General features: G+C 42.4%; 1 protein-coding gene across 2 annotated transcripts in view; it reads right to left on the bottom strand.

Moving 5' to 3' along the window:
* Positions 1-25,126, bottom strand: part of TTBK2 (tau tubulin kinase 2) — an 85,147-nt gene that overhangs the window by 5,338 nt on the left and 54,683 nt on the right. Inside the window, exons 7-14 of one of the 2 annotated variants that reach the window (XM_075282816.1) lie at positions 17,944-18,009; positions 16,996-17,088; positions 14,952-15,077; positions 8,975-9,132; positions 7,494-7,710; positions 6,774-6,985; positions 5,030-5,606; positions 3,089-3,337 (exon numbers count right to left, since the gene is read on the bottom strand). In XM_075282816.1, coding sequence (XP_075138917.1) covers positions 3,089-3,337; positions 5,030-5,606; positions 6,774-6,985; positions 7,494-7,710; positions 8,975-9,132; positions 14,952-15,077; positions 16,996-17,088; positions 17,944-18,009 — 1,698 coding nt within the window. The remainder of the gene's footprint in view (positions 1-3,088; positions 3,338-5,029; positions 5,607-6,773; positions 6,986-7,493; positions 7,711-8,974; positions 9,133-14,951; positions 15,078-16,995; positions 17,089-17,943; positions 18,010-25,126) is intronic. The other variant, XM_075282817.1, reaches the window with a different exon arrangement.

The raw sequence follows: 25,126 nt of genomic DNA, 5'->3' as shown, positions 1-25,126 counted from the left end.
TTACGCAAGAATTAAAGAAGCGAGGTTGTTGGCAGCACATCACTGTATCTAATATGTGCTGCCAACAAAGGCAAACAGTATGGAGATGGACAGTTCATTCATCTCCACACCGTAGAGATGATCTGCTTCATATAAAGGCAAGAAACGGCAAGCAATGATCAGATATGACCGCCATTAGGAATGTCTGCACCATTGCCTGCCAGGTCGGCCTGTCAAAAGCTGATAAGTAGTCGGTGAAACCGCGTCAGCCAATAAATGAGCAAATTGTTGTTTGTCGAATTACTGCATCTTTCATTCAACAGAAATGATGTAAGACTGTCGGCCGCACAACTTCCTGCATAAATGGGTAATGTTATATAGTATCAATATTCAATTAAACTATATGAGGAGGTATGATTGGCGCTGTGATCTTTCCTCCCATATGGGCCTGTGTAAAGTATGAAGTAGAGAATACTTATAAATACTTAAGTAATTATAAATACAGTGTTTGGGTTAATAAATACTGAAGTATCAGTATTTATAAGCCCAAACAATGAGCCTTTAGCTGGTTTGTACTTGGCACAATGGCCAGGAATAAATATTCATACAAACATTGTTCAGCCGAACATCGGCCCATGTGAAAGTGCCATTATTCATTTGTCTAAAATGGTACAGATAACACAGATTGAAAACAGAGGTAAAACAGAGATTTCTGTATAAACATACATCAAAACACCACAACAACTAAACTGTAGAAGGCCACTCATGTTAGATTTTCTGGGAGTCCTTTTTCAATCCTTTTATCATATTTTCCTTTTGTATTTCCTTTAACTCTGCCTGTTAAGTGGAGAAGATTGTACTTTTACATAGAAGTCTACGGAGAAGGGAAGAGGGAGGAAGGAGCTACCATAAAAGACATACAAAATTGCAGCTGTTACATCTGCCACAGTGGAAGTGAGGGGAAGAGAAAGCGCTCTTCTGACACTAGAAAGAATAGGGTCCTCCTCTACTCTCCATAGGCTAATGTGTAAGGCTGCGGCAGATAAACAGCTTGAGTGACTATAAAGAGGACAAGAGTTGCCTAAAAGCAAGTTCAAAAGGCAGAAACTGAAGGAGTTTGTAGCAGACTTCCGCCTCAAATTCCTATTCACTTTCTGCCCCTTCAGCTTTCCACCATTGGGTTCACTCGTGGATTAGGCTCAGATACACAGGCGTGTCTCATGCTACGTGTTCTGTGGGTGAATCAGCCACAATATCAAGAAGTGTACTTATTTTTCAGTGTCCTGTCCATTTCTGCTTTCCATTAAATCTAAGAGGCTCAGGATGGAATTCTGATTTCTCTTCTTTTATGTCCCTAACATGACAAGACTGTTTTCTCACTGAAGACATTATACAGGATTAGAAATATCTGCGTACAATCTTCCAATAAATAGCCCTACACCTCTCCAATGGTTTTGTGGGGTACTGCAGACCAGCCCCATTCACTTCAATGGCGTCCTGTTTTTGGAATCCTGAACACCCTGTTAAGTTCTATCTAAAAACTTGATACAATAAGGCTGCATACCTCCTTTATTCTAGGTGACATCTGTAAAGACTTATTTCAGTAATGCCCAGTACTAATCCTGTACAGAACATTTATATTATCAAAAACAATCCCACTGCCAAAAAGCAGCCAGTGGGTGGATGGATAACAATACATATCCTGATAAACATGTTCCGATTTTGCACGTTGGGTCAGGGTCTTTTGTTACGAGAACACAAAATTGTTGCATTAAGTCCCAGCTCAATTACTGGAAAGTAAATGCACTGAGAGATCAAGTTATCAAACATTATATCACTGCGTGCACTTATTCTATATAAGATAGTAGATACAATCACAATAATGCTAAAATTGTGGTATCTCTATAACATAAATATGTTTATTCACTGGCCCGGCAGAATGGTACATGATATAAATTACAGTGAAAGTAATGGTCTTAGGGCTCGTTCACATCTGCGCCCGGCACTCCGTTATGCAGGTTTCCGTTTCCTGCATAAAACAGAGCAGGAGACTGAATCCTGCAGGATTCTCTCTCACCCATTCATTTGAATGGGTGAGAAAGCTGTCCGGCGGTGAGCGCTTTATGCTCTCCGCCGCGAAACCAGGATTTTTAATCCGGACACAGAGTCGGACATGCAGTACTCTGTGTCCAGATTTTAAAAAAACGGTTTCGCGGCGGAGAGCATAAAACGCTCACCGCCGCTCACGGCCGGACCCGGTCTGTGCTTTCTGTCTTCTTGCATGCAGAAGACGGAAACCACAGAATGGAGACCAGAACGCAGGTGTGAACCTAGCGTTACCAGTAGCTCTGTTTGCAGGTTATTGGCCTTCAACTGTAACATGTGACCAACAGTAAGACTCTCTATCTAAAATAACTGTTTTGTGGAGCAAAAGTCAGCTTCTCTATTCACCTCCTCCCATTGCGTTTCCTAGTAACAAAAAGCTGACCTCCTGCGCACACATAAGATGCTCTGACAGCTGGAGAACTGATGGTCACATGACACCGCTGAGGACCAAAAGGCCACTGGGAAGAAGATTACCTTTACCACACGATGTGCCTTTCTAATAGGCTAAAGTTGTTTTTTTTGTGGGAGCACTTTGGTATAGGAGTTCTTCTATATAGTCTATGCAGTCTTTATAACACAAGTTCTTCCTCTAGTTGGCCCAGCTTGTCCATGTATAACATGGTTGGCAATGCTATATGGCCAGCTGTATCTTTGTTTGGCTATAACAACTCATTGCCAGGGACTCTAGGTGTTCTATTAGTAGTCTGCAGCTTATTTTCAGGACAACTACTGTTACATAAGTAATTGTCTTCATGAAACAACCTTAATGTCCACATGACTCACTGAACATCTTAATTAAATCTTCGGAGGTAAATACTTTGCTGTAGTTAAATACATTTTTGTTCCACAAGTCCTGAAGACTCGAATAAAATTTCTGTTTTTTGTGTCCTATAACAGGACAGAATCTCGAGAACAAAGAACGCCACATTTAGTAAGGAGGATACAAAAACTTAGACACGGATAGACACGTGACAGTGACCTTTGGACATAGCCATTCATTCACCTGGGACTTCGATATTCGAATTACACTGGGGTACTTTGTGCCACCATGGGGAATGGCTGGCAGCTTCCTGCGGCTGGCTGAACGAGAGGAAGAAGAGCAACTCTCAGCTGAGTGACTCTTGGGGATGCCAATCTCTTTCTTGTGTGGAGACTCTGAACGGCTCGACTGGGGTGTATTGGGGCTTGTGAAGCGCATGGGATTGCTAGCAGGTCTTGAGGTAGAGGATAACGGGATGTGAGAAGCACCAAGCTGTGAATATGACGTGAGGAGGGAACACAGTGAAAAAAATAAAAAATAAAAAAATAACGTATGTAAAGGCCAGTAATCATCATAGCAGAAGTGAAGGATGTGTAGCAAGCAAAGAGTAAAATGGAGCCCAGATACATGAAATCCGATTCATTTCAACCAGCTTTGGTGCACGCTAAAGCAAAATGCAGGTTCAAGCATGAACTAAAAAAATGTATTACAGGCTATGGCTGTGCTTCAGAGGTGGGGACACTAAGAAATCTCTCCTTGTCCCCAACATAGAGGATTCCTATCATGCAAGTGTAAAACGCATAATTTACTAAGGTGGATAAGAAGCTGGATGCTTTAAAAATAAAAAATAATAATAAAAAAAAAAGTTGTTATCTGGATCCACAATGATGTTCTATATTCTGGTAGATATGGCACAACGCAAAACAAGAACCTAACAGATGCCCCACAGGTCGGGCACTTCTTCAGAAACCACTTTCCGAAGTTTTTGGTGCAGGTGTGGTGCACACATGAAGCAGAGGACATTGCCCATTGCTTTACTGTACATGTGTGGTGACTTCTTACAGGTATCCAAACACCTTATTCTAAGTGTATAGAGGGTATTCTAAGTTGTACAACTACAACAGGCTATTTCTGATACTGTTTTTTTTATTTACGTTATAATGCAAAATGTAGGGGAAAAAATTATATATTTACACACACACACACACACACACACTTTTATTGTGTTATGCCAAATCTTCCAAAGTATAAAAGATCATTATGAATCAGTAACCATCCATAGTTTGTAGTGTGCGAGATAATGTTAACTGTAAGAATAGCACAGGCGGCTATGCTTTACCACACATTGGTCGCATGCTCGCATCTACTGTGTTCAAGCGCCATCTTTGTATTACAACGATGAGGACCAGAAATTAGAAGGGATCACCGCGCTCAGCCAAACGTCAAAATAGGTCATCTTTATTCATGTTGGAAGAGACACTATGCGTTTCGGACTCTCAGCCCTTTCTCAAATGTACAGGCTGTCTTACGTCGAGCTGGATGCTTTGCTCATAGGAAGTCTATACACTTGATAAAGGGTTGAGAGCCCGAAATGCGTAGTGTCTCTTCCAACATGAATAAAGATTACCTATTTTGACGTTTGGCTGAGCGCGGTGATCCCTTCTAATTTCTGGTCTTCATTGTTATATACTGACACCAAGGGTGGCACGGATCCTGCGTCTTCAACACTTGGGGCCGAACCCCCCCCTTTAAAGTGGTTCACAGGCTTATTGAGTGGTTGTAATCACAACCACGTAAGGTGAGGAGCTTTCATATCCTATCCTTTTATTGCAACAAACGGTGTTTCACCATATGCAGCTCGGTGCTGTTCTTTGCTTTTATCTTTATATTACAGGTATGTGTCTCGCAGTGCCACGCTTACATATGTGTTGGCATCTCACACTTTGCAAGTAAAATTATGCTGAAAAGAAACCCAGCAGATCATGTTAGGCAAGCCCTTAAAGGTTAGGAAAAAAGCACAGTTATAATACTATTTCTTAAGTGTTAAGTGTTAGTCATATTTCTGTGGAAATGAGTAATAATATGTATTTATGAGGTAGCAAGGCAGTGTGCCAGAATAATAACCCTTAAGTCACCAGATATTTGTAGCAGAGATGCCTATTTTAATAAGAGAAACTTCCTTACCGGTGTAATAGCCCCTTCGGCTTGCGCTTCCATGGGACTTGTAGGTGTTGCTGGAAGCAGCTGGCCAGCAGCTCCTGACATAGGATCCAGTTTATCAATACAAGGGCCTGAAGAAACGATGATTTCAAGTTCAATTCCTGCATCACTTTTCTTATTGTTCTCTGTCCATGAGCCCAGTTTTGGAGGTCCGTCTTGAGGAGAGTCTTCTAACACATGTAGTACCTCTGGTTCCTCTTCTGATGGACTTCCTGTAATCTTCTGACCTTTATTTCCATTTGATGCAAAATCCTTTAAATCGTGTTCTTTATCCACAATGACCCATTCTTTAGAATCAACCTCCTGCCGGCAGGAGCTCAGATTTACTGCTACAAACCCATTGCTGACTACACCATCCAAGTGCTCCGGAGAACTGGCAGACCCTGGTTTAGAGCCCTCTGGCACATATTCATCATCATAATGCCAAACATGGTCAGTATTGGTAGGTGCCACAATGGTCTTTCTTGGCTGAGAAGGAGATGGCGAAGACCCCTCAGCAGCTGCATCTTTCACATTTGGTTCCTTTTGGACCTTTTCAACACTTTAAGAACAGAAAACATAATAAAATAAAATTTTTGTCTTGTCTGATGAAAAGTAAAAATGTCAATAAACCAATATATAGGTAGCAGAGCAAAACACCAATATGCACAAAATCCAACTAGTGATCAATAAATAATATAAAAATTAACATTTATTAAAAAAGCAGATGAAATCTCTTATCACAAAATATCGTCCAGCATAAAAACAGAGCACATAATAAACTCCATAGCGTCAAAAGAACAGCTACACCATCTATCTAAACTTGATGTGGAAAAGTTAGCTCAGTAGAAGCAGTGGTGCGGACCCAAACAGTCAAGACAGGGACACAAAATATGCAGCAAACCGGTTTATTTAGAAGAAAAAAAAAACAGGAAAATAAATAAACCTTAACTTCAGGCACAAAATGAGCAAAACAAAATACAGCCTTAACTTCAGGCAAAAACAGAATAAATACCTGCTCGTCTGAGCCACTAAAACAGAACTGATAACCTAACTATACATGTGGCCTACTTCCAGCCACATGAACAAAACAGGGGCAATATTGTCTCACGGGACTCAGGGTTACAGGCCAGAACCACAGATCTTTTCACCCCACGGAACTGCCTGGAATGCAAGGAATGTAGCCTTTTTCTGGCCAGTAATGAGCCAAGGATCTACAACTGGGCTGAGGCCTACTCCATTTCTGCCCTGGACCACACATATGTCAGAAACCTGGGGCTGATATATCTGGACTCCAGCATTCTACCTGTCACCTTCTCACAATGACTATCTACTGCTGTTCAAGCAGGGAATATCTAGAGTATACTTCTATGTTCCCGACCTACCTGAAATGCCACCCTCTCTAGGATTAAACTACCACTGCTCATTCCTGGGGTGAAAATATTCACTATGAGTGAAACACGGTAAGACACGGTGTTGGTTATCCATCACTGGTACTGCCAGAAATGTATGGCTGTGTGGTCCTATTCAGATAGGAGGTCTAGCTGTTCTATTGGAGCTATTGCTTATTATGTGCTCTGTTTTAATAACAATGTTCTGTAATAAGAGAATGTATGTACTTTATTATTATAACTTATGTTTTATATAATTTATTGATCAATAGTTGGATTTTGTAAGATAAATAGTAATAAAACAGCCACATACAAGTATAAGTTTAACAATGCCTTACCAGTTTTCCAAAAACTTATCAGCGTCAGGTTTCGATTCCAGTGTCAATCTCCTCTCTAGCTCAAAGCTGTGTATAGTGCGTAACTTGCGCAGAAGAGGAACGTCACGGTCTAGCTGTGTTATTTCTGATCGGACCCTTATAGGAGAGCCAAGACTTGGAGCATTATGTACGCCATTTGCGTGACCATTACTATGTTCTTCTTCTGTGGCGGCCTGAGAACAGACAGACAAGACAGAGTATGAATTCATACATCATGAAGAAATAACCACATAAATTCAGTTTACATTACAGTAGTTGTCCACCTTTTGTAAACACAGAGGAAATTTATAACACTCCCCCAGCGGCGTGAGCTCCGGCCTTTTATTAATCCTGAGTGCTCCTGGTGAGGTCACTTCATACTTCACAATTTTTTTTTTTTTATTTCATTCATTTCGTCCCATACTGGGACTCGAACACAGAGTGACACCATTGTTACTATAATACACTGTAACGCTTCTGCATTTGCAATGTAATATAGTTTTCAAAGTAAAAGTGAAGTATGACTATAAGACTGTGCCTCTGGCAAAGTCTCAGAGAGATCATTATGGAGGGTGACATGGGGCACCATAGCATCACATTATGGGGTTGTTGATTGGGTAAAGCCAGAAAAGTCCTTTAATAACACTTTATTATTTATTATACAGTTATGATATCTATGTAGTATATAGAGAATATCAGTACCTTGCAGAGCCCCATTTTAATTTTATTCCTGTTGGCATCCATCTCCTCCCAAACATCCTTTTCCTGGGGACGCTGGTGACTGGGTGATCCGGGAAGCCTCTCAGGAGAAACCATAATGGGGAGTCCATTTTCGCCATCACTGAGCTGCTCATCAGGAAATACTTCATCTGTGTTTTCACGCAATAGATCACCATGGACGGGAGTAGCATTTGCAATTCTATACAAAAATAAACCAGGTTTCATGGTCTCAGATTTCGATCATCTTTGTATTATAAGGAAATAATCTGACAAGATCAAAAGGATTTACAAATTTTTACTAAAAAGGGTTAAAGTGAATTTCCATCTGTAAACGCCAAGCCGAATTAAGGGTTTCTGGAACACAGAGCTCAAAACCTCTGCACTGGCATAGCTAAATGAAAAACCTCTGTCACTAGAGATGTCCAGTGACGGAAAAAATTTGATAAGGCTCAAGCTGGGTTCATATCTGCACTGGAGTCTCCGTCAGGTTAAGGCCCCATGTTGCGGAAACGCTGCTTTTTTGTTGCAGATGTTACTGCATTTATTTAAACCAATTCCAGGAGTGGGCTGAGCAAAAGGTAGAAGTATAAGTTCTTACTATATATTACCCAATACTTTTGTAGCCATTCTTGGCTTTGACTCAAAAAAACTCAACAAAATATATAAAAAAAAAAACGAAAAAAAAAAACTCTGCGTTTCCGCAACGTGGGGCCTCATACGCAAAGTGACCGCCACAAATTGCTGGATGAAAATGCTGCGAGCCCAACTTTTTCATCTGGTGGGTTTAGTTAAAAACAATGGACACCCAACAAACCCTATTATAGTCAATGGGGCTCCATCAGTCACCAATGCTGCACAGGTTCATCAATGGTCTTTACATTCTAGTCCATCTTGACGTTCAGAAAACATCCGCTTATCTAGCCACAGTGTTGACCCAACGTAGCCAGTGACTAGATGAGCAGCATATTCTGCATGTCCTGAAGGACCACAAAGATAAGGCCAGCAGAGAACCTTGGCAGCATCAGAACAGGAGCAGCAAGGAATCAGTAATGCGAGTATTGCTTGCTTTTTTTTTTTTTACTTATTTTTTATTTTATACCATTACTAAAATGTTTCACTGCCAGACAACCCCTTTAAGTATATGGTACAGACGCTATATAGTTGCCTTCTAAGTAATAGCTATATTCTCATATTGACTTAAAGTCTTGAGTGTTGTCAGCGGCAGAAATCTGATTTCCACTGCGGATATGCAGAAAAATAGCGTCACCTATAGTTATAAATAGCGCCATCTATAGTTATAAAAATCGTGTGCAATAGTGTAGATAATATTCTTAATAATGAGGTATAAAAAAAATATATATATATTATGAAATATAGGTCGCTGCATGGCTATGCCTTTTTTTGTATAAAGCCTACTTCAATGTCTGTAGTAACTGTATACAGTATATACTTCTCCCACATACCCAATAGCAGCCGGTGTGAGGCGAGTGTGAAGCTGAGGAGTAGTTGATGTGGTTGTCGTAGTCAATGAACCATCCATGCCACTCTTCTCCCAGTCATATGGATCACTTTCCACAACACCATACGTCTTCATACTGTTGTCAAAAACGGATATAAGAAGCTGCAAAGCAAACAGAAAAATATTTGAAAAAGATGCAAATAAAGCAACACATAAAGGAGCAGCGCTATCGCATATACCAACCAATTAGTTTCCTGCTGTCATTTCCCAAGGTTATAAAATGTAGGAACTGACGGTACAAACACAAATCCTTTACATTTCCTTTGAAGCAGCTTCATGAATAAGCCTGGTCTCTTTTCTAGAGCAGTAAGTATAGAGAACTTGTTGTGTTTCAGTCACATCGCCTGTCCTTTGCGGATATTTCACCCTCTCTCCTTGATGCATCTAGTCACAGGAAGCTAAAGTATACAGTGAATGATGTTCTGGCTCTGTATGCCGTTTGATCTGTGACAAAGGAGGGGGATGAGCACAGCTCTGCCAGAGTACAATGTGTTATATGATTGTCCCTGGCAATAGCAGTCTTTTGGTTTTTACCAATTAAAATAATTTTACCAATTAAAAAATGCTCCAATGGTTCTATGGATACAATGGGAATACATTTATAAAAAAAAAAAAAAAAAGATACTCGCCTCATCAAAAATCGCAACATGTCAATTATACCTACAAAAACTGAAGCGTTTTTTCTATAGGTATAATTGAAGCAGAAAGTCTGCAGAGGAAAACGCGTTTATGCCACGGTTTTTCCCACAACACTTTTTCGGTGCTGCGCCCAACTTTGGAACTTAGCCTTAAGCACTCTATTAGGGGACTCTGAGATAATAGAGACAGGTTCTCTGTTCAGAAATCTCATCAACTAGGCAGAGTGTAAAACTACACAAAGGGTGTCTCACCCTACAGAACTACCGTGTCTGTGCTTTACATTTTAATTTTTTTAATGTAGATTATGAGCCCCATATAGGGATCACAATGTATTTTTTTTTCATTAAGTATGTCATTGTAGAATGGGAGGAAATCCAAGTAAGCACGGGGAGAACATACAAAAAAAAACGCTTCACAAAAAGCGGGGCAAGATCCAAAAAACGCTTCCTAATTAGGAAGCGTTTTTTTCCGGTGCCAAAATAAGCCACACGTAATTTACGTGTGAACTAAGCCTTATGATTTAGTCAACATTCATGAAGAATAAGTTGCTGAAGTGAGCTGGGAATGGGCTTTAAAACCCCCTCACCTTATATAAACTCACCTACCTTCCCCTGTTACAATACTGTATGAGTTCCCGCTGGTCTCTACTTCCAGGTTCTTTCTCAACACACAAGGAATGCCAGGAATGGCCACTCAGTTATTCACCAGCTAAAGTTTGTCAAATTTATAAGAAGACAGGACCAGGAGGTAAAGACCAGTGGAGACTGTTAATAGTATCATACTCCATTTTGTCCTGAACATGGATTTACAAAAATCTTAAGAACATTCCAGTTATAATGAATATGGGGAGTGGGCTGTGGGTTACAATACTGGTCAAGGACAATTTAGGGTTAAAAGAAAGCAGTCCCTGTTTGCATATGATCGCATTCAGTTGCGTAACGATTGCAGTCGCAGGGGGTGCGACCAGGTCCAGAGAGGTACTGGACCTGTGACCATCAGGAAATGGCCAGGGCCCTGGACCTTCATGATAATGGTCGGGGAAAGCCTGGTTCCCCAACCACTATACCGATTCTTAATGGTAAGGGATTTGGCCCAGCGGTCACATAATATACGCCAGGATAATGACGCCATTGCGCCCCACATGACCGCTGAGGTCCAATCACAGGCCCCAGCAGTGACGTCTGGGGCACTGCAGATCACATAACACTGTGTGGGGGTCACTGCGGACCACATAATACTGTGTGGGGACCACTATGGAGCATATTATAATGTCCCAGTATTGCTTACATGCTGGGCGCTGCTCACTCACCGTATTCTTGATAACTGCAGTTGTGGGTAGTAAAGCTCTATCCCTTTCAAGTAACTTAAATATTGCTGCAGCACCCACAGCCATCACCATCAATAATTCTCTTTGCACCCTGGCCCACAAGACCTTAGTTAAGCCTCTGATAGCATTGCATTATCCTATTGTACACTGTTTTAGTCTAATCGGAACAATACCCAGTAGTGACACTTTTACTATAAACTAATACAGAGAAAGGGGAAACCAGAATGGTACTGTACACTACATTAAATCTGCTTATTGTCCCCCAACTCGTGAAAGTCTTGATTGACGACAAATTCATTTTTCCACAGAAAGATACCCGGCCAAGAACTATGCAGTGTCAGCAGGAAAGCAGTAGGGCATTATTAAGATGAGTAACTGACAATAACTACCAGGATAACAGTCATAGCAGCTGCTATGGAGCCAGACAACTAAGGGTATGTTCACACAGCAGAAAATGGATTCCGAGTGAACATACCGCGTGGCTAGCCGTGACGTAATGCTGATAAAGTGCACCAGCATCCCGCTCCAGATTAGGTCCAGATGAATGGGTCTAATCGGGTGAGAGTCTCGCACCGCGGAATCCTTGGCAAGAGTAGGACATCTCGCTTCGTTTTTTCCGCTACTAGCTAGTGGAAAAAAGAAGCGAGCGGCTCCTACTGAAGTAAATGTAAGCAGTTTTGGCAGGCGGATTTTGAGGCGTATTCCACGTCAAAATCCGCTGCCAAAAAACTCCACGTGAAAATACCCTTAGGGGGGCCCAATGTTCCACTGAGACCCAGGGTACAGTTAGTGATAACTTAACTATGGATGATGGGAGTGAAAGGGGAAAACTAAATACACCTCAATTACTTTACATGATAATGTGCGTAACATCAAAATAAATTACCGTATTTTTCGGACTATAAGACGCACTCGACTATAAGGCGTCTTTTAGGTCCTCCAGGTTTTAGAGGAGGAAAATAGGGGGTAAAATATTTAATATATGGGAGTTGTAGTTTTGCAACAGCTGCAAGGCCACTTTGACAGGTGACCCTGCAGCATAGAGTGGTTTCTTTTTACGGGGCCAGATGTACTTTTTAGTTACACCATTTTGGGAATGTCTATTGCTTAGATCACCTTGTATTGGAAAAAAAAAAAAAACCCGGCGGTTTAGCAACATGGGGACCGGCCCCATGGGAGAAGGGGCCGCCAATACAGACCCGGCATCCGCTGTAATAGAGAGGCGGATGGCGGCGAGGGATAGACGCCGGCACAGGTGTCGGTGCCTGAGACATCGCTGCCCTGCCCTGCATTAAGCCAGCAGCGGCAGAAGCGATGCTGATATTCCCAGCGGGGGGACGGAGGAGCGGAATAGCAGTGATATCATAATGTACATAGTGATCTTTGTGTGTGTATTACCCCAGTAATGCCACATCCCTGTGTGCATTGCCCCAGTACTGCGACATCACTGTGTGCAATACCCCGAAATCAAAGCGCGCATTACCCCAGTACTGCGACATCACTGTGTGCATTACCGCGACATCACTGTGTGCATTACCGCGACATCACTGTGTGCATTACCGCGACATCACTGTGTGCATTACCGCGACATCACTGTGTGCATTACCGCGACATCACTATGTGCATTACCTCAGTACCTCAACATCACTATGCACATTATTTGTACTGTGACATCACAGTGTGCATTATTGCAGTACTGCAAAATAACGGTGTATAAATGGAGACCACAATAATAAAACTTTTTTGAAGTACTGAACTTGTTACTTAAAAATCCAGTCATGTAAAATCAGTTACATGTACATGATTAGGCATGAGGGGCTGAATGGAGCTGAGCCCTCTCCATACCCGGGGAATGCTGGCTGTATTATACAACTAGCACTTGATGCTAACAGCCAGCTGTTAACACTTTAGATGCTGGGGCAAAATGCATCTAAATGGGCACCGCCATTTTTTTCCCCGGACATTAGCACCGGTTGTCTACTGCGTAAAGCAGTAGACACCCAGCGGCTATGGTGGCCGCCTGGTTTCCAGGTGGTCGCCATAGTTACACACCCGGGATGTGCCGTACTATTACGGCGGATGTCGGGAAAGGGTTAAAATATCAAAACATTAAACACTATATAAATTTGGTATCGCCGTGTTCGTACTGACCCTCAGAATACAGGGAACATGTCATTTTTGCCACATAAATTCTGTAAAAAAGTAAACCCATGAGAAATTGGCTCAAATGTTTTTTTTTTGTCTTTTTGTCATTCTGAAATTTTTTCCAGTACATTTCACAGGATATGGAATGGTAGCATTACAAAAGCACAATTTGTTTCGCAAACAATATGCCATCATGTGACTGCCTCTGAACTGAAAAAAAATTATGGCTTTTGGAATGTGGGGAGTGATGAACAGAAATTGGCTCTGAAGGGGTTAAGGTGGTCATGAGGGGCCCCAATACAAGTTTTGATATGTGGCCCCATGGTTGCTTGTTACATTCCTGTACTTTTATTTTTTAATCCATTCTGAGAACCTTTAATGCATTTTTTTTTTTTTTTTTTTATACATAGTGCAAGTACATACCTGGTAATCTGGTTTTGTAAAGTAGTCTAAGCCACTGAGAGGCGGATGGCGGCGAGGGATAGACGCCGGCACAGGTGTCGGTGCCTGAGACATCGCTGCCCTGCCCTGCATTAAGCCAGCAGCGGCAGAAGCGATGCTGATATTCCCAGCGGGGGGACGGAGGAGCGGAATAGCAGTGATATCATAATGTACATAGTGATCTTTGTGTGTGTATTACCCCAGTAATGCCACATCCCTGTGTGCATTGCCCCAGTACTGCGACATCACTGTGTGCAATACCCCGAAATCAAAGCGCGCATTACCCCAGTACTGCGACATCACTGTGTGCATTACCGCGACATCACTGTGTGCATTACCGCGACATCACTGTGTGCATTACCGCGACATCACTGTGTGCATTACCGCGACATCACTGTGTGCATTACCGCGACATCACTATGTGCATTACCTCAGTACCTCAACATCACTATGCACATTATTTGTACTGTGACATCACAGTGTGCATTATTGCAGTACTGCAAAATAACGGTGTATAAATGGAGACCACAATAATAAAACTTTTTTGAAGTACTGAACTTGTTACTTAAAAATCCAGTCATGTAAAATCAGTTACATGTACATGATTAGGCATGAGGGGCTGAATGGAGCTGAGCCCTCTCCATACCCGGGGAATGCTGGCTGTATTATACAACTAGCACTTGATGCTAACAGCCAGCTGTTAACACTTTAGATGCTGGGGCAAAATGCATCTAAATGGGCACCGCCATTTTTTTCCCCGGACATTAGCACCGGTTGTCTACTGCGTAAAGCAGTAGACACCCAGCGGCTATGGTGGCCGCCTGGTTTCCAGGTGGTCGCCATAGTTACACACCCGGGATGTGCCGTACTATTACGGCGGATGTCGGGAAAGGGTTAAAATATCAAAACATTAAACACTATATAAATTTGGTATCGCCGTGTTCGTACTGACCCTCAGAATACAGGGAACATGTCATTTTTGCCACATAAATTCTGTAAAAAAGTAAACCCATGAGAAATTGGCTCAAATGTTTTTTTTTTGTCTTTTTGTCATTCTGAAATTTTTTCCAGTACATTTCACAGGATATGGAATGGTAGCATTACAAAAGCACAATTTGTTTCGCAAACAATATGCCATCATGTGACTGCCTCTGAACTGAAAAAAAATTATGGCTTTTGGAATGTGGGGAGTGATGAACAGAAATTGGCTCTGAAGGGGTTAAGGTGGTCATGAGGGGCCCCAATACAAGTTTTGATATGTGGCCCCATGGTTGCTTGTTACATTCCTGTACTTTTATTTTTTAATCCATTCTGAGAACCTTTAATGCATTTTTTTTTTTTTTTTTTTATACATAGTGCAAGTACATACCTGGTAATCTGGTTTTGTAAAGTAGTCTAAGCCACTGATGTGTTCCAGAAATATATGAAATTCTGGGGGAAGATGCTTCAACATTAGACGATGTTCATAGCGTTCCTTAATGGAACCAACTTGTTCCTAGGAGGAAAAACCTTCAGGTTACTAGGTACTGATGAGAACACAGCTAAAATACTATGGATGGGCAGAGAATAGGACCAACTACTGGAGACCATAAATCCTAAAAAGGTCAATCCCAGTAAAAGTGCTGGTGATCACTGGCATTTGCATCTCTTATGTAGAATCATAGAGAAATATTGTTTGCCAACAGCGCAATGACCTAAGTCAACAGAGCAAGATGCTTCAAGTAAGTGCAATCTGAACAGAGACACAAGGTTTGTTCATCTCCATTCACTAGTGATGGCTGCCGCATGTAAATGAACAGGCAACAATCAAAAGCAAATGTCCCTAAGGAAGGTTCATTTCCAATCATTGGCCTCTAGTCATCACACGTAAAAGAGATTCACTGCAGTAAAATGAGAGATGCAAACAAGGTTCAGATAGCCATACAGTCATGTAGAGGTAAAACATTTTGTATATATGTAAATGTATACCAACCTTGGTCAGATAGTAATAATGTAGACAGAAGTTCTATTTTTTTTCACAGCTCAAACTATAAAGTGTAATTGTAGTTTCACTTTTTTAATCATTAAATTGTGTTTTGCGAAAATTTTTGAAATACACTTTAACTTATTTTACTTAATAGAAAACTTACTCTAAGGTTCTCCCTATCAATACTATAACTAAGCTGTTGCGTAGGAAAATCTGTACACAGATTTGCCAGTATGTACCCCAAAAGGGAGGGGGGTTTACTTTGAGCAGCTGTGTGTCTAGTTTTCTATCACCTGGAACACTGGTTCTGGTGTCATATGAATGCAGAGATTCATATGAAAACAAATATCACTAAATAAAATTCCACATACAAAGCTGAATTTCCTGACTGTTTGTAATCTAGTGATATCCCCTTTTACAGCTAGATATAGCTTTCAAGATGCCCTCAATGCAGTTCAGGTCCCCAACTATATCTCTATTTACGTGTTACTCAATTTTACTACAGTGTACTACATCACTGAAATGGCTGTGTCTGACTGAAACTAAGGGAGTGTTCACACTACCGTCGGTGTCCGACAGCTAGTGTCCGCTGCTAATATCCGTTCAAAATCTTGTGCGGACATTAACAGCGGACACTAGCTGTGTCCGTGACGTTTTGCGTTGATTTAAATGAATATCGGGTGCGTTCTTTTACTGTTTGTGTCTGTCCTTAACTGTCCGTTCCCAAAGATGTCCAACTTTTCAAGCGGACAGCAAAACCCGATATGTAGCTTTTTGCTGTCCGCTTGAAAAGTCGGACATCTTTGGGAACGGACAGTTAAGGAAACCCACGGACAGTAAAAGAACACACCCGATGTCCATTTAAATAGTGTCACAAGATTTTGAACGGACGTTAGCAGCGGACACTAGCTGTCGGACACCGACGGTAGTGTGAACGCCCCCATAGAAACACCAGTGGATAAATAGATGCGGCAGGGAAACCAGACTGTTGCCACAATGGAATAGTGAGAAAATATAAAGGTAAGTGCACAAAAACTTTTACAAATTTTTTTCTCAATCCTAGAAAAGAAGACCTTTTACCATCTCCACTGAGTCCATTTCTTAGTATCCCTCAATAGGTGTCAATTCAGTGATTCTGACACCGTAAGAATTTCTTCTCTCTCCCACCGTTCCTGAGCACTGTTTTAGCACCCAATATGCCATGTAGGCTCCTGAGTGTCAGGTGGGCAGTCTTGGACTGGAGCAGACAACCCAGGTCTGTCAACCTGACAGTGGGGAGGCTTATTGGCATATTCAATGCTGAAGCATATTGCTAGGTTTACATAAAAAGGGCATTGCATTTTATTTTCTATTTTTTTTTTTTTTTTTTTTAATTATTTTTTTTTTTAGGCAGTGGGGGTATGTGAAAAAAATGCCCTAGTCATTAAGTGGATGCATGCAAACATACCTTGTCTTTTATTTTCCTCCAGGGTAACTGGCCAACCACAAACTCAACCAGCATGTAGAAGAGAGACCACAAGTCATCGTGACGGCCCATTTCCTAAATAAAAATTTTTTTAAAAAAGCCCATGAAATAGCTGGAAACCCCCCCTCAGTTTTAAACGTGAAAACATTTTGTGACAATAGAAGACTGGGAAGGTGTAGTCAGCATCAATGAAATTGCAGCCAAAATATGGCAAAAGCAATGGAGCAGATGTATTTTATGCTAGTTGTCTGTCTGGTCACAAATCAGGTTTATTGTCATTTATGCCAAAAAACTGGCATAAATGATGCAGGAAATGTACCCGAGCTATGAGCTGGCATAGATTTCACTCCAGGTGCATGGCCCGGCATAGGGTTCACCTTATTTATGTCGAGACTTGCCTCTTGTCATAAATGAGGTGCACTCTTTGCCTACATAGGGAATATGAAAACAGGCATTCAAAGAGTCAGTCTTCATCCATCTCCCCAATATGTCCAGCAATGGGTATCATTATAGTTACTGCTAATAAAATGGGTTAAACAAAGATGAGCAAAGTAATGGCTCCAAGTAGATTGTGGCATTTACTCAACTCAATGGACAATGCAGCTAACACACAAAGGTGGGGACAAACAATTATGTGGGTGAAGGCTATGGCCACCTATAGAAACTCGCTCAAACTTTACCCTCCAATCCTCTAATATTCTGCATTTGTTCTTTTTAAGTGGCAAAATACCATTAAAAAGTTAAAAAAAAAAAAAAAAATTAATATAATTATATATATATATATATATATATATATATATATATATATATATATATATATATATATATATATATAGATGATCTAGATAAAGAACATAAGGGCACTGTTGTAGGACTGATATGCTGTATTGATACATGTGGCATACTGGCTACATTCTCACTTCTACTCACCCTATTCCTATGTGCATTGACAGATGCATACCGTACTGTTCCACGAAATCCAGCAACAGCTCGAGGCTGGAAAAGAAAATTTATAAATCAGATTAACATCAATTGACCATTTTTCATCATGGCTTCTTCCATAAGCATTCATCTATACATTACACAACATAGTATAAACCACTCCAATACAACAACTGTTAGTCCTCATCACATTCATAAACTAAACTATATACACAATTATTCCCACATAAGTGCCCTGACCCCTCACTGCCACCCACACGACATTAGCGCTTTCCATTCCGGACATACACCCACATCACACAAATGGGTCTCATCATAAGATACACACGAGAGCTATGGAGACCATCAGTGCACGGGTAAGGAGCACTCGGTAATTAAGACTAAGAAGAAAACTAAAGCTGACTCGCACATTAATTCATAATTAAAAAATAATTAGAAACGAAGAAGCAAGAGAAAGGAAATCAACACTACTTTATATGCTGTTATACTTAGCGAACGTCCAAGCGAGAACTGCCTGAGCTGGCACACAGTACAATTGTGCTTGCCAAAATACAAGAGAATGAGTTAGTATTAGCAGTCCTTTATGGCTGGGGCTTATATAAAGGCAGATATTTACAATGATGGATAATGATATAGTAGATGCTGTCGGATCCATATGGTTCCAAATGCTGGGACTCCGAGCAATCAAGCAAATGGGGGTCCTAAAGTTCTCCCGTGATCATCATGTGAATGGAGAGAGAGTGCACATACACATCCCCAGGAGATAAGACTCCACCAGGGGTGTAGGTGGCAACGACGTTCTCTTCCCATTGAATACATATGTATCTTTGGCAAAGCCAATATCTCTATTTCTGTGCTCTGTGTGAATTGAGCTCTGGTGCACATGCATGGCTGCTACTACAGTCACTTCCAAGACGCTGCCATGAGTGACATCCCATCAATCCCATGAATGTGAATAGCCATGTTTGCATACTACCACTCCATTCACATGGGGGAACATAACAGAATAGAGAATTCAGGTGTCTTTAAAGAGAAGAGAAAGTTGTTACAACACATCTCAAGTGGAGGCTTCTCTCCAGGGAATGTGCATGTGCGCCGCCACTGAGAGCAGAGGAACAGACACTAGCATTGCCAGGGATGCAGGCGTTTTCATTGGGAGGAGATGAGAAGGCCACTGCCACACAACACTCATGGTGGCTTATCTCCAGGAAAAAAGGATCAGATAAATTTCAACACGTTCAACCCCCACTCCTCCCCCACTTGAACTCAGAAGATAGTCCACTGGACTTGGTAAAATTGGCAGATTCACAATGCTGATGAGCTGCAATATCAGGCAATGGACAAGAGTAACACTATCTGCAGAAAAAGTTCTAATTGTTTAACGGAATACTGGACAACTTGTTTAAAGGGAGTCTGTCATCTCCCCCAAACATATTTACCACCGCACCACAGAGCACATTACAGTGATAGGTAATATACCTTAATTATGTAGACCTGGTGAAAAGAACCTTGAAAGCCTCATATCAATAACACAGTTGGTACAATGGGGACAGGACATCTGTACCCTGCCCCTGCAGATCAAGTAGGATTGCTAATGTTTCAGTGTGAAGTGAAGGCCTTGGAGAGAAGTCCCAGAAATACAGGGAACTATTGGGGATCCTTCTATGTAACCTTGTCTCACTTGAAAAAGGGTGTGTTAGCCCAACACGCTGTTCAGTGTTGTGTGTTATGGTGTGTTTTGGAATAAAAAAGTGTTACATCTTCTAGGAAACTCTGTGAGCGAAAAGCCTTCTTTTCTGGTCGATTGTCTACATTTACATACCCTCGGACCACCCCAGTGTTTCCATACCCTTGGACCACTCTGGTATCATACCCTTAAACCACCCTTCCTGTTGCCTCCATACCCTTGGACCACCTTATTCCCAAAGTTGTCCAGGTGACCCCCAGGGAACTCCACCATGACGCAAATTTCCATTGTTAGATCTAATCTTCACATTTTTTGACAAGTTTTGGGAGTATGGTAGAAATGTAGCAGCAGGGGGTCCACCAAAAGCCGGTAAAATTTTGAAAGTGGTCTCCGAGAAAAAAAAAAGTTTGGGAACCTCTGATCTAGAGAGACGAGCACAACTGCCATGGATCACTCTGTTTTCTCTTCAAGAGGTCATCCAATCTCTAGGGTAGATGTGTGCGGCCTCTATGCACTAGACAAACCCAGTGCCTACTTTCTTAATGGTTTAGTAGAGGAATTGGCAGCATTACTTCCCTGCCAGAAAAACAAGCCCTCAGAGCGTCACCATATAACTGCAGAGTTGTATTGAGAAGAGATGCATTCCCCATGTTGGATATATTCTATACAGTGGCGTAACTAGGAATGGCGGGGCCCCGTGGCGAACTTTTGACATGGGGCCCCCCCGACACCGAAGATCTCAACCGAGTCCCTCTTACGCATTCCTGCGCGCTCTATTATGTTCCATAGTGGCCCCTGCACACAGTATTATACCCAATAGTGGCCCCTGCACACAGTATTATACCCAATAGTGGCCCCTGCACACAGTATTATACCCAATAGTGGCCACTGCACACAGTATTATACCCAATAGTGGCCACTGCACACAGTATTATACCCAATAGTGGCCACTGCACACAGTATTATGTCCCTTAGTGGCCCCTACAGGACTAAATACTGTCACGTCACCCGCTGACCGCTATACCAGGACAAATTGTGGATATAAAATCTGGCCCTGTGCATTACAATTTAGTAACTCCATGTGCCTCATATTAATAGCAGTTAACCCCATCATCTCCCTGACATTAACCCCTGTGTGCCTCACCATAAGGGTTACTGATATGTGAGAGACATGGAGGTAATAATAAAGTATCTTCATTATTATTACCCCCATATGTCTCACACATCAGTAACTCTTATGGTGAGGCACACAGGGGTTAATGTCAGGGAGATGATGGGGTTAACTGCTATTAATATGAGGCACATGGAGTTACTAAAACACAAGTAATCACCCCATATGCCTGATAGTAATAAGTATAGTAACCCCAGTACGTACCTGTGTAGCTTCAGTTTCATTTTCCTTCTTCCTCCAGTGCAGGACGGACGGCAGGAGCTCGGCAGGGATAAGCCCCGCCTTCTCCTCTCATTGGTGGGCAGAGGACAGACAGAGAAAGGGAGCGGGGAGAGAGGGGGAACGTCCTGCAGCGCTGACAGGAGCCAGAGCTGCAGCTCCTGTGTCTCAGCCGTTGCTGCAGCTTCGGGGCCCCCTGTTGGTGGAAAGTATTCCACCAACAGGGGGCCCCGATCATTATACTCGGGGGTCCGAAAAGACGTCCGAGAATAATGATAGCAGCAGTAGCAGCTGTCACCGGGCCCCTAATGTCCCGGGCCCTGTGGCAGCTGCTACCGCTGCTATGGTGGTAGTTACGCCACTGATTCTATAACATAACGCAGGGAGATACATGTTATAGTCCAGTGTCTATGACCTGGCCTCACATCCCCTTCGCGCACACATCGTGAGATGTCTGAGGCCTGTAATATAAAAACCCAATTCAGATAATCTAATCAAACAAGATTATGTCTGTCTAATTTGCTACAAACCAGGATGGCTTGGCTGATGGCTGTACACAACAGACTGCTAGGGCTAAGTAAAACACTGCATACAGAAGTATGGTTCCATATTTTGACACATGACAAAAGAGGCGCCTTAAATACAGGCTCTGAGCATATGCAGCACACTTGGAGGAGATGTCTTCCAATGTTATCTGCACTGACATTCCCCCTCCCCCTCACGCACGCACAAACATATCTCCTTTTGCCTCCAACATCACGGCTGCAGCCAAGGACCCACAGACATGCTGATGCAGACAAGCAGTGAAGGCTGCGGCGTGCAGTGAGCAGCTATGACTAATGTTCAGCACATACAAAAAAGCAGGTCCTGTGTCTGAAATCACGTCTGTATCTGACATGATGGGGAGAAATTGAAGGAACAAGTGCATGGGAATGCGGACAATGGCTAGAGGTTACTGGAAGCTGATCTGACAGCGCAGAAAATGGACTGAACAAGAAAGTGGCTCATACTACAAAATGAAAGATTAGAAATTGTGCAACTAAAATTACAATTTTTCATTACATTATCCAGATTTCTTTTGCTTTTCAATGTAAAAAAGAAAAAGGAACACAGAAAAAAAAACCATCCCATCAGTTCTTAAAGAAACTCTGATGCAGCTGTATACAGAATAGAGGGAGTCTGTCAGCAGGAAAACTGTGCCAAACTAATGACACGCTACACTTTCCAAATATGTCTGTCTTATTCTGCATTGCAGCTCCATTTTCATGAAAATAAGCATTTTATCCTTATGCAAATTAGCAAAAACAAAAAAAAAAAAGTCTCCTACAAGGGCTTGCACTCAGAGTAGATAACCACCCCTAACTGTAACCTGTGACAAAGTGGGAGAGGTCACTCAATCAATGGTGGAGGTGATGGACAACAGGTGGGTTCCAGAGCAGATCGTGAAATCCCGACAGGGGAGGACATACCCCTAAAGCCCTATTGTAGCTAATCTGCATAAGAATACATTCCTAATTTACAAGAAAATTAAACTACAATGCAGAATAAGAAAGGCATCTGTGGAAAGTGTTGAAGTCACCCTAAAAGATACAGTCATTAGTAGAACACAGAATTTCCTGCTGACAGACTCCCTCTAATCCAGACCTGGGCAAAGTACAGCCCACGGGCCATAACCGGCCCTCTGACTGATTCAGCCCGGCCCACATAGCTTGATTAGGGAGGCGTGTCTAGGGGGCGTGTCTTAGTTCCGGCAGGACAGTGCAAGAAGATGGAGACACGTGTGGTGTGTGTCCTAAGGTACTGAGGGGGGAGGGGGAGGATGTGAGATGCAGGGTGGAGAGTGTGTGTCTCTGTGTGTCTCAGTAACCTAGGGGCAGGATGGAAAGGGAATGTTATACTGGGGCAGAGATAGTAGATGGGATGGGGGGGGGGGGGGGGGACATGAAACAGGGCCGATGGAGGGGGGATATGAAACTGAGGGAGAAATGGAGGGGGGACATGAAACTGGGGGTAGATGAAGGGGCACTTAAACTGGGGGACATTAAACTGGGGACAACTGGAGGGGGCATTAAACCGTGGAGGTAGCTGGAGGGGGACCTGTCTGCCTCTAGGTGCCCCCAGTTTAAGGTCACCCTCCAGCTACCCCTACGGTTTAATATCTGCTTCCATCTGCCCAATTTTAATGTCCCCCTCTAGTTGCCCCCAGTTTCATGTCCTGCTCCAGCTGCCATTAATTTATTGTCCCCCTCCAACTACCCCCACTGTTTAATGTCCCCCTCCAGCTACTCCAGTTTCATGTCCCCTCTAGTTTCCACCAGTTTAAACTGGGGCACCAGGAGAGGGACTTAAAGGGATTCTACCACTAAATATGTATTTTTTGTGCTTTAGACCAGGGGTCCCCAACCGCCGGGCATGTTGCACCGGTCCGCGTACTGGCGGCGCGGAATCAGCAGCTGCTGTGGAGCTGGAGAGTACCCGGGGTTGAGCCAGGACCTGCCAGCCACAACACTGACGCTTGGTTGTTTTTTTTTTTATCAGGATAAGGTGAGCAAAGTGCGGGGTTGAGCTGGGACCTGCTGTATGTCCCGGATTCTAGTACTATGCAGGACATGCAGCGGGTCTTGGCTCCATCCCGCACTCGCCTACCAAACTTTGGGCAACTACATTACACATCACTTGTCCCTGTGACGTTTAATGTAGCTGTGGCGAGGCTGTAATGAAGTTAATAGCAGCATTAGGAGTGATATCCGTCATCAGTAGCCATCTTCATAACCTGCAGTGTCCGTCAGAGAACTAATTTGCATACCGGTAAAAACTGGTATTTCTAAGGAACAGCAGCGTGGAGACCATGTCTAAAGGTAAGATACAAATAACCTTTCTAAAGGCTATTCTGCCATCTAAAGCACAAAAAAAATACATATTTAGTGGTAGAATCCCTTTAATACTGTGGGGCAACTGGAAAGGAACATTATAATGTGGGGACATATAATGTATGGGTGACTGTAAGAGGATTATACTTTGTGGGGGCACATGGAAAGATGATTGGGAATAGGCAGAGTCAATGTAGAAGTGGGTGGAACTAAATTTGCCACAGCGCAGCCCTCTAACATAGTTTCAATTTCTTATGCGGCCCCACGGAAAAATTAATTGTCCACCCCTGCTCTAATCTTTATCTAGCTAGATGGACCCTTCCTCCACTCTATCGGCAATTGGAGGCAAAAAAAACCCCATCAAACCTTGCTGTTTGATATGCTCTGACTCCATTTGTTTAGCAAATGTAAATGATTGAGAATCAGATCACTGTAGGAGTAAATACTAAAACATAACTTTTACTAATATTTGTTTAAAATTGGCCTAAATAAAATAACACAATTGCAGTATGACTTCACTATTATCAGGCAACAATTAGTATTTGTATTGCCTTCCCTATACAGTCATCTACAAAATAACTTTTTCCCATGTTTCCCAGATAGTTTGTTGAGAACCACACAGTTTACCCCTTGATATCTGGGTACTAACAAATGTAGAGACCAGAGACCCAGTTGATCAGGTAGCAATCAACATCTCCCACCAGGTGAATGAAAGCTCTGTGGTCTATTTACTACATATGCAAGGCTGGCTGTGGCACAACAGGTCCCAGCCAGACCTTAAATAGCTCCATTCATCACAACGTTTTGCAGTGATGTTCACATATGCTGCTAGGTATTTCCCTCAAGGGGAAATCAGGGACCTCTAAAGCAAATGGGGAGGACCTGGTAACTTAGTATAGCAGAGAAATTGGAGACTAAATAACTCTGGGGCCGTTCTGTATCTGGGCTCCTATGAGGCTGTAAGGTAGACAGTTTGACTAACACTACACAGGGAGAGATGAAACTACGGCTTGTGGCTAGGCTGCAGTGCTAGGAAGTGCTCCAGACCTTATTATTGGTATACTGTGAGAAAGTGGAAGATATGGATCAAGAATAACCGCGCCTTCTTGGGATCTTAGTATTTAGTAGAGATATTTCGCCTTAATGAGAAAATGTGTTCTCCTCAAAAAAGGAGGGTAGAAAGGGGGGTTGACCGAGTAAAGTTGGCAGCGTTATACTCAACCG

The sequence above is a fragment of the Leptodactylus fuscus genome, chromosome 7 (genome assembly GCF_031893055.1).
Source record: "Leptodactylus fuscus isolate aLepFus1 chromosome 7, aLepFus1.hap2, whole genome shotgun sequence".
NCBI lineage: Eukaryota > Metazoa > Chordata > Amphibia > Anura > Leptodactylidae > Leptodactylus > Leptodactylus fuscus.
Note: the sequence above shows the minus strand (reverse complement) of the source record. Positions and strands in the feature narration are given on the sequence as shown.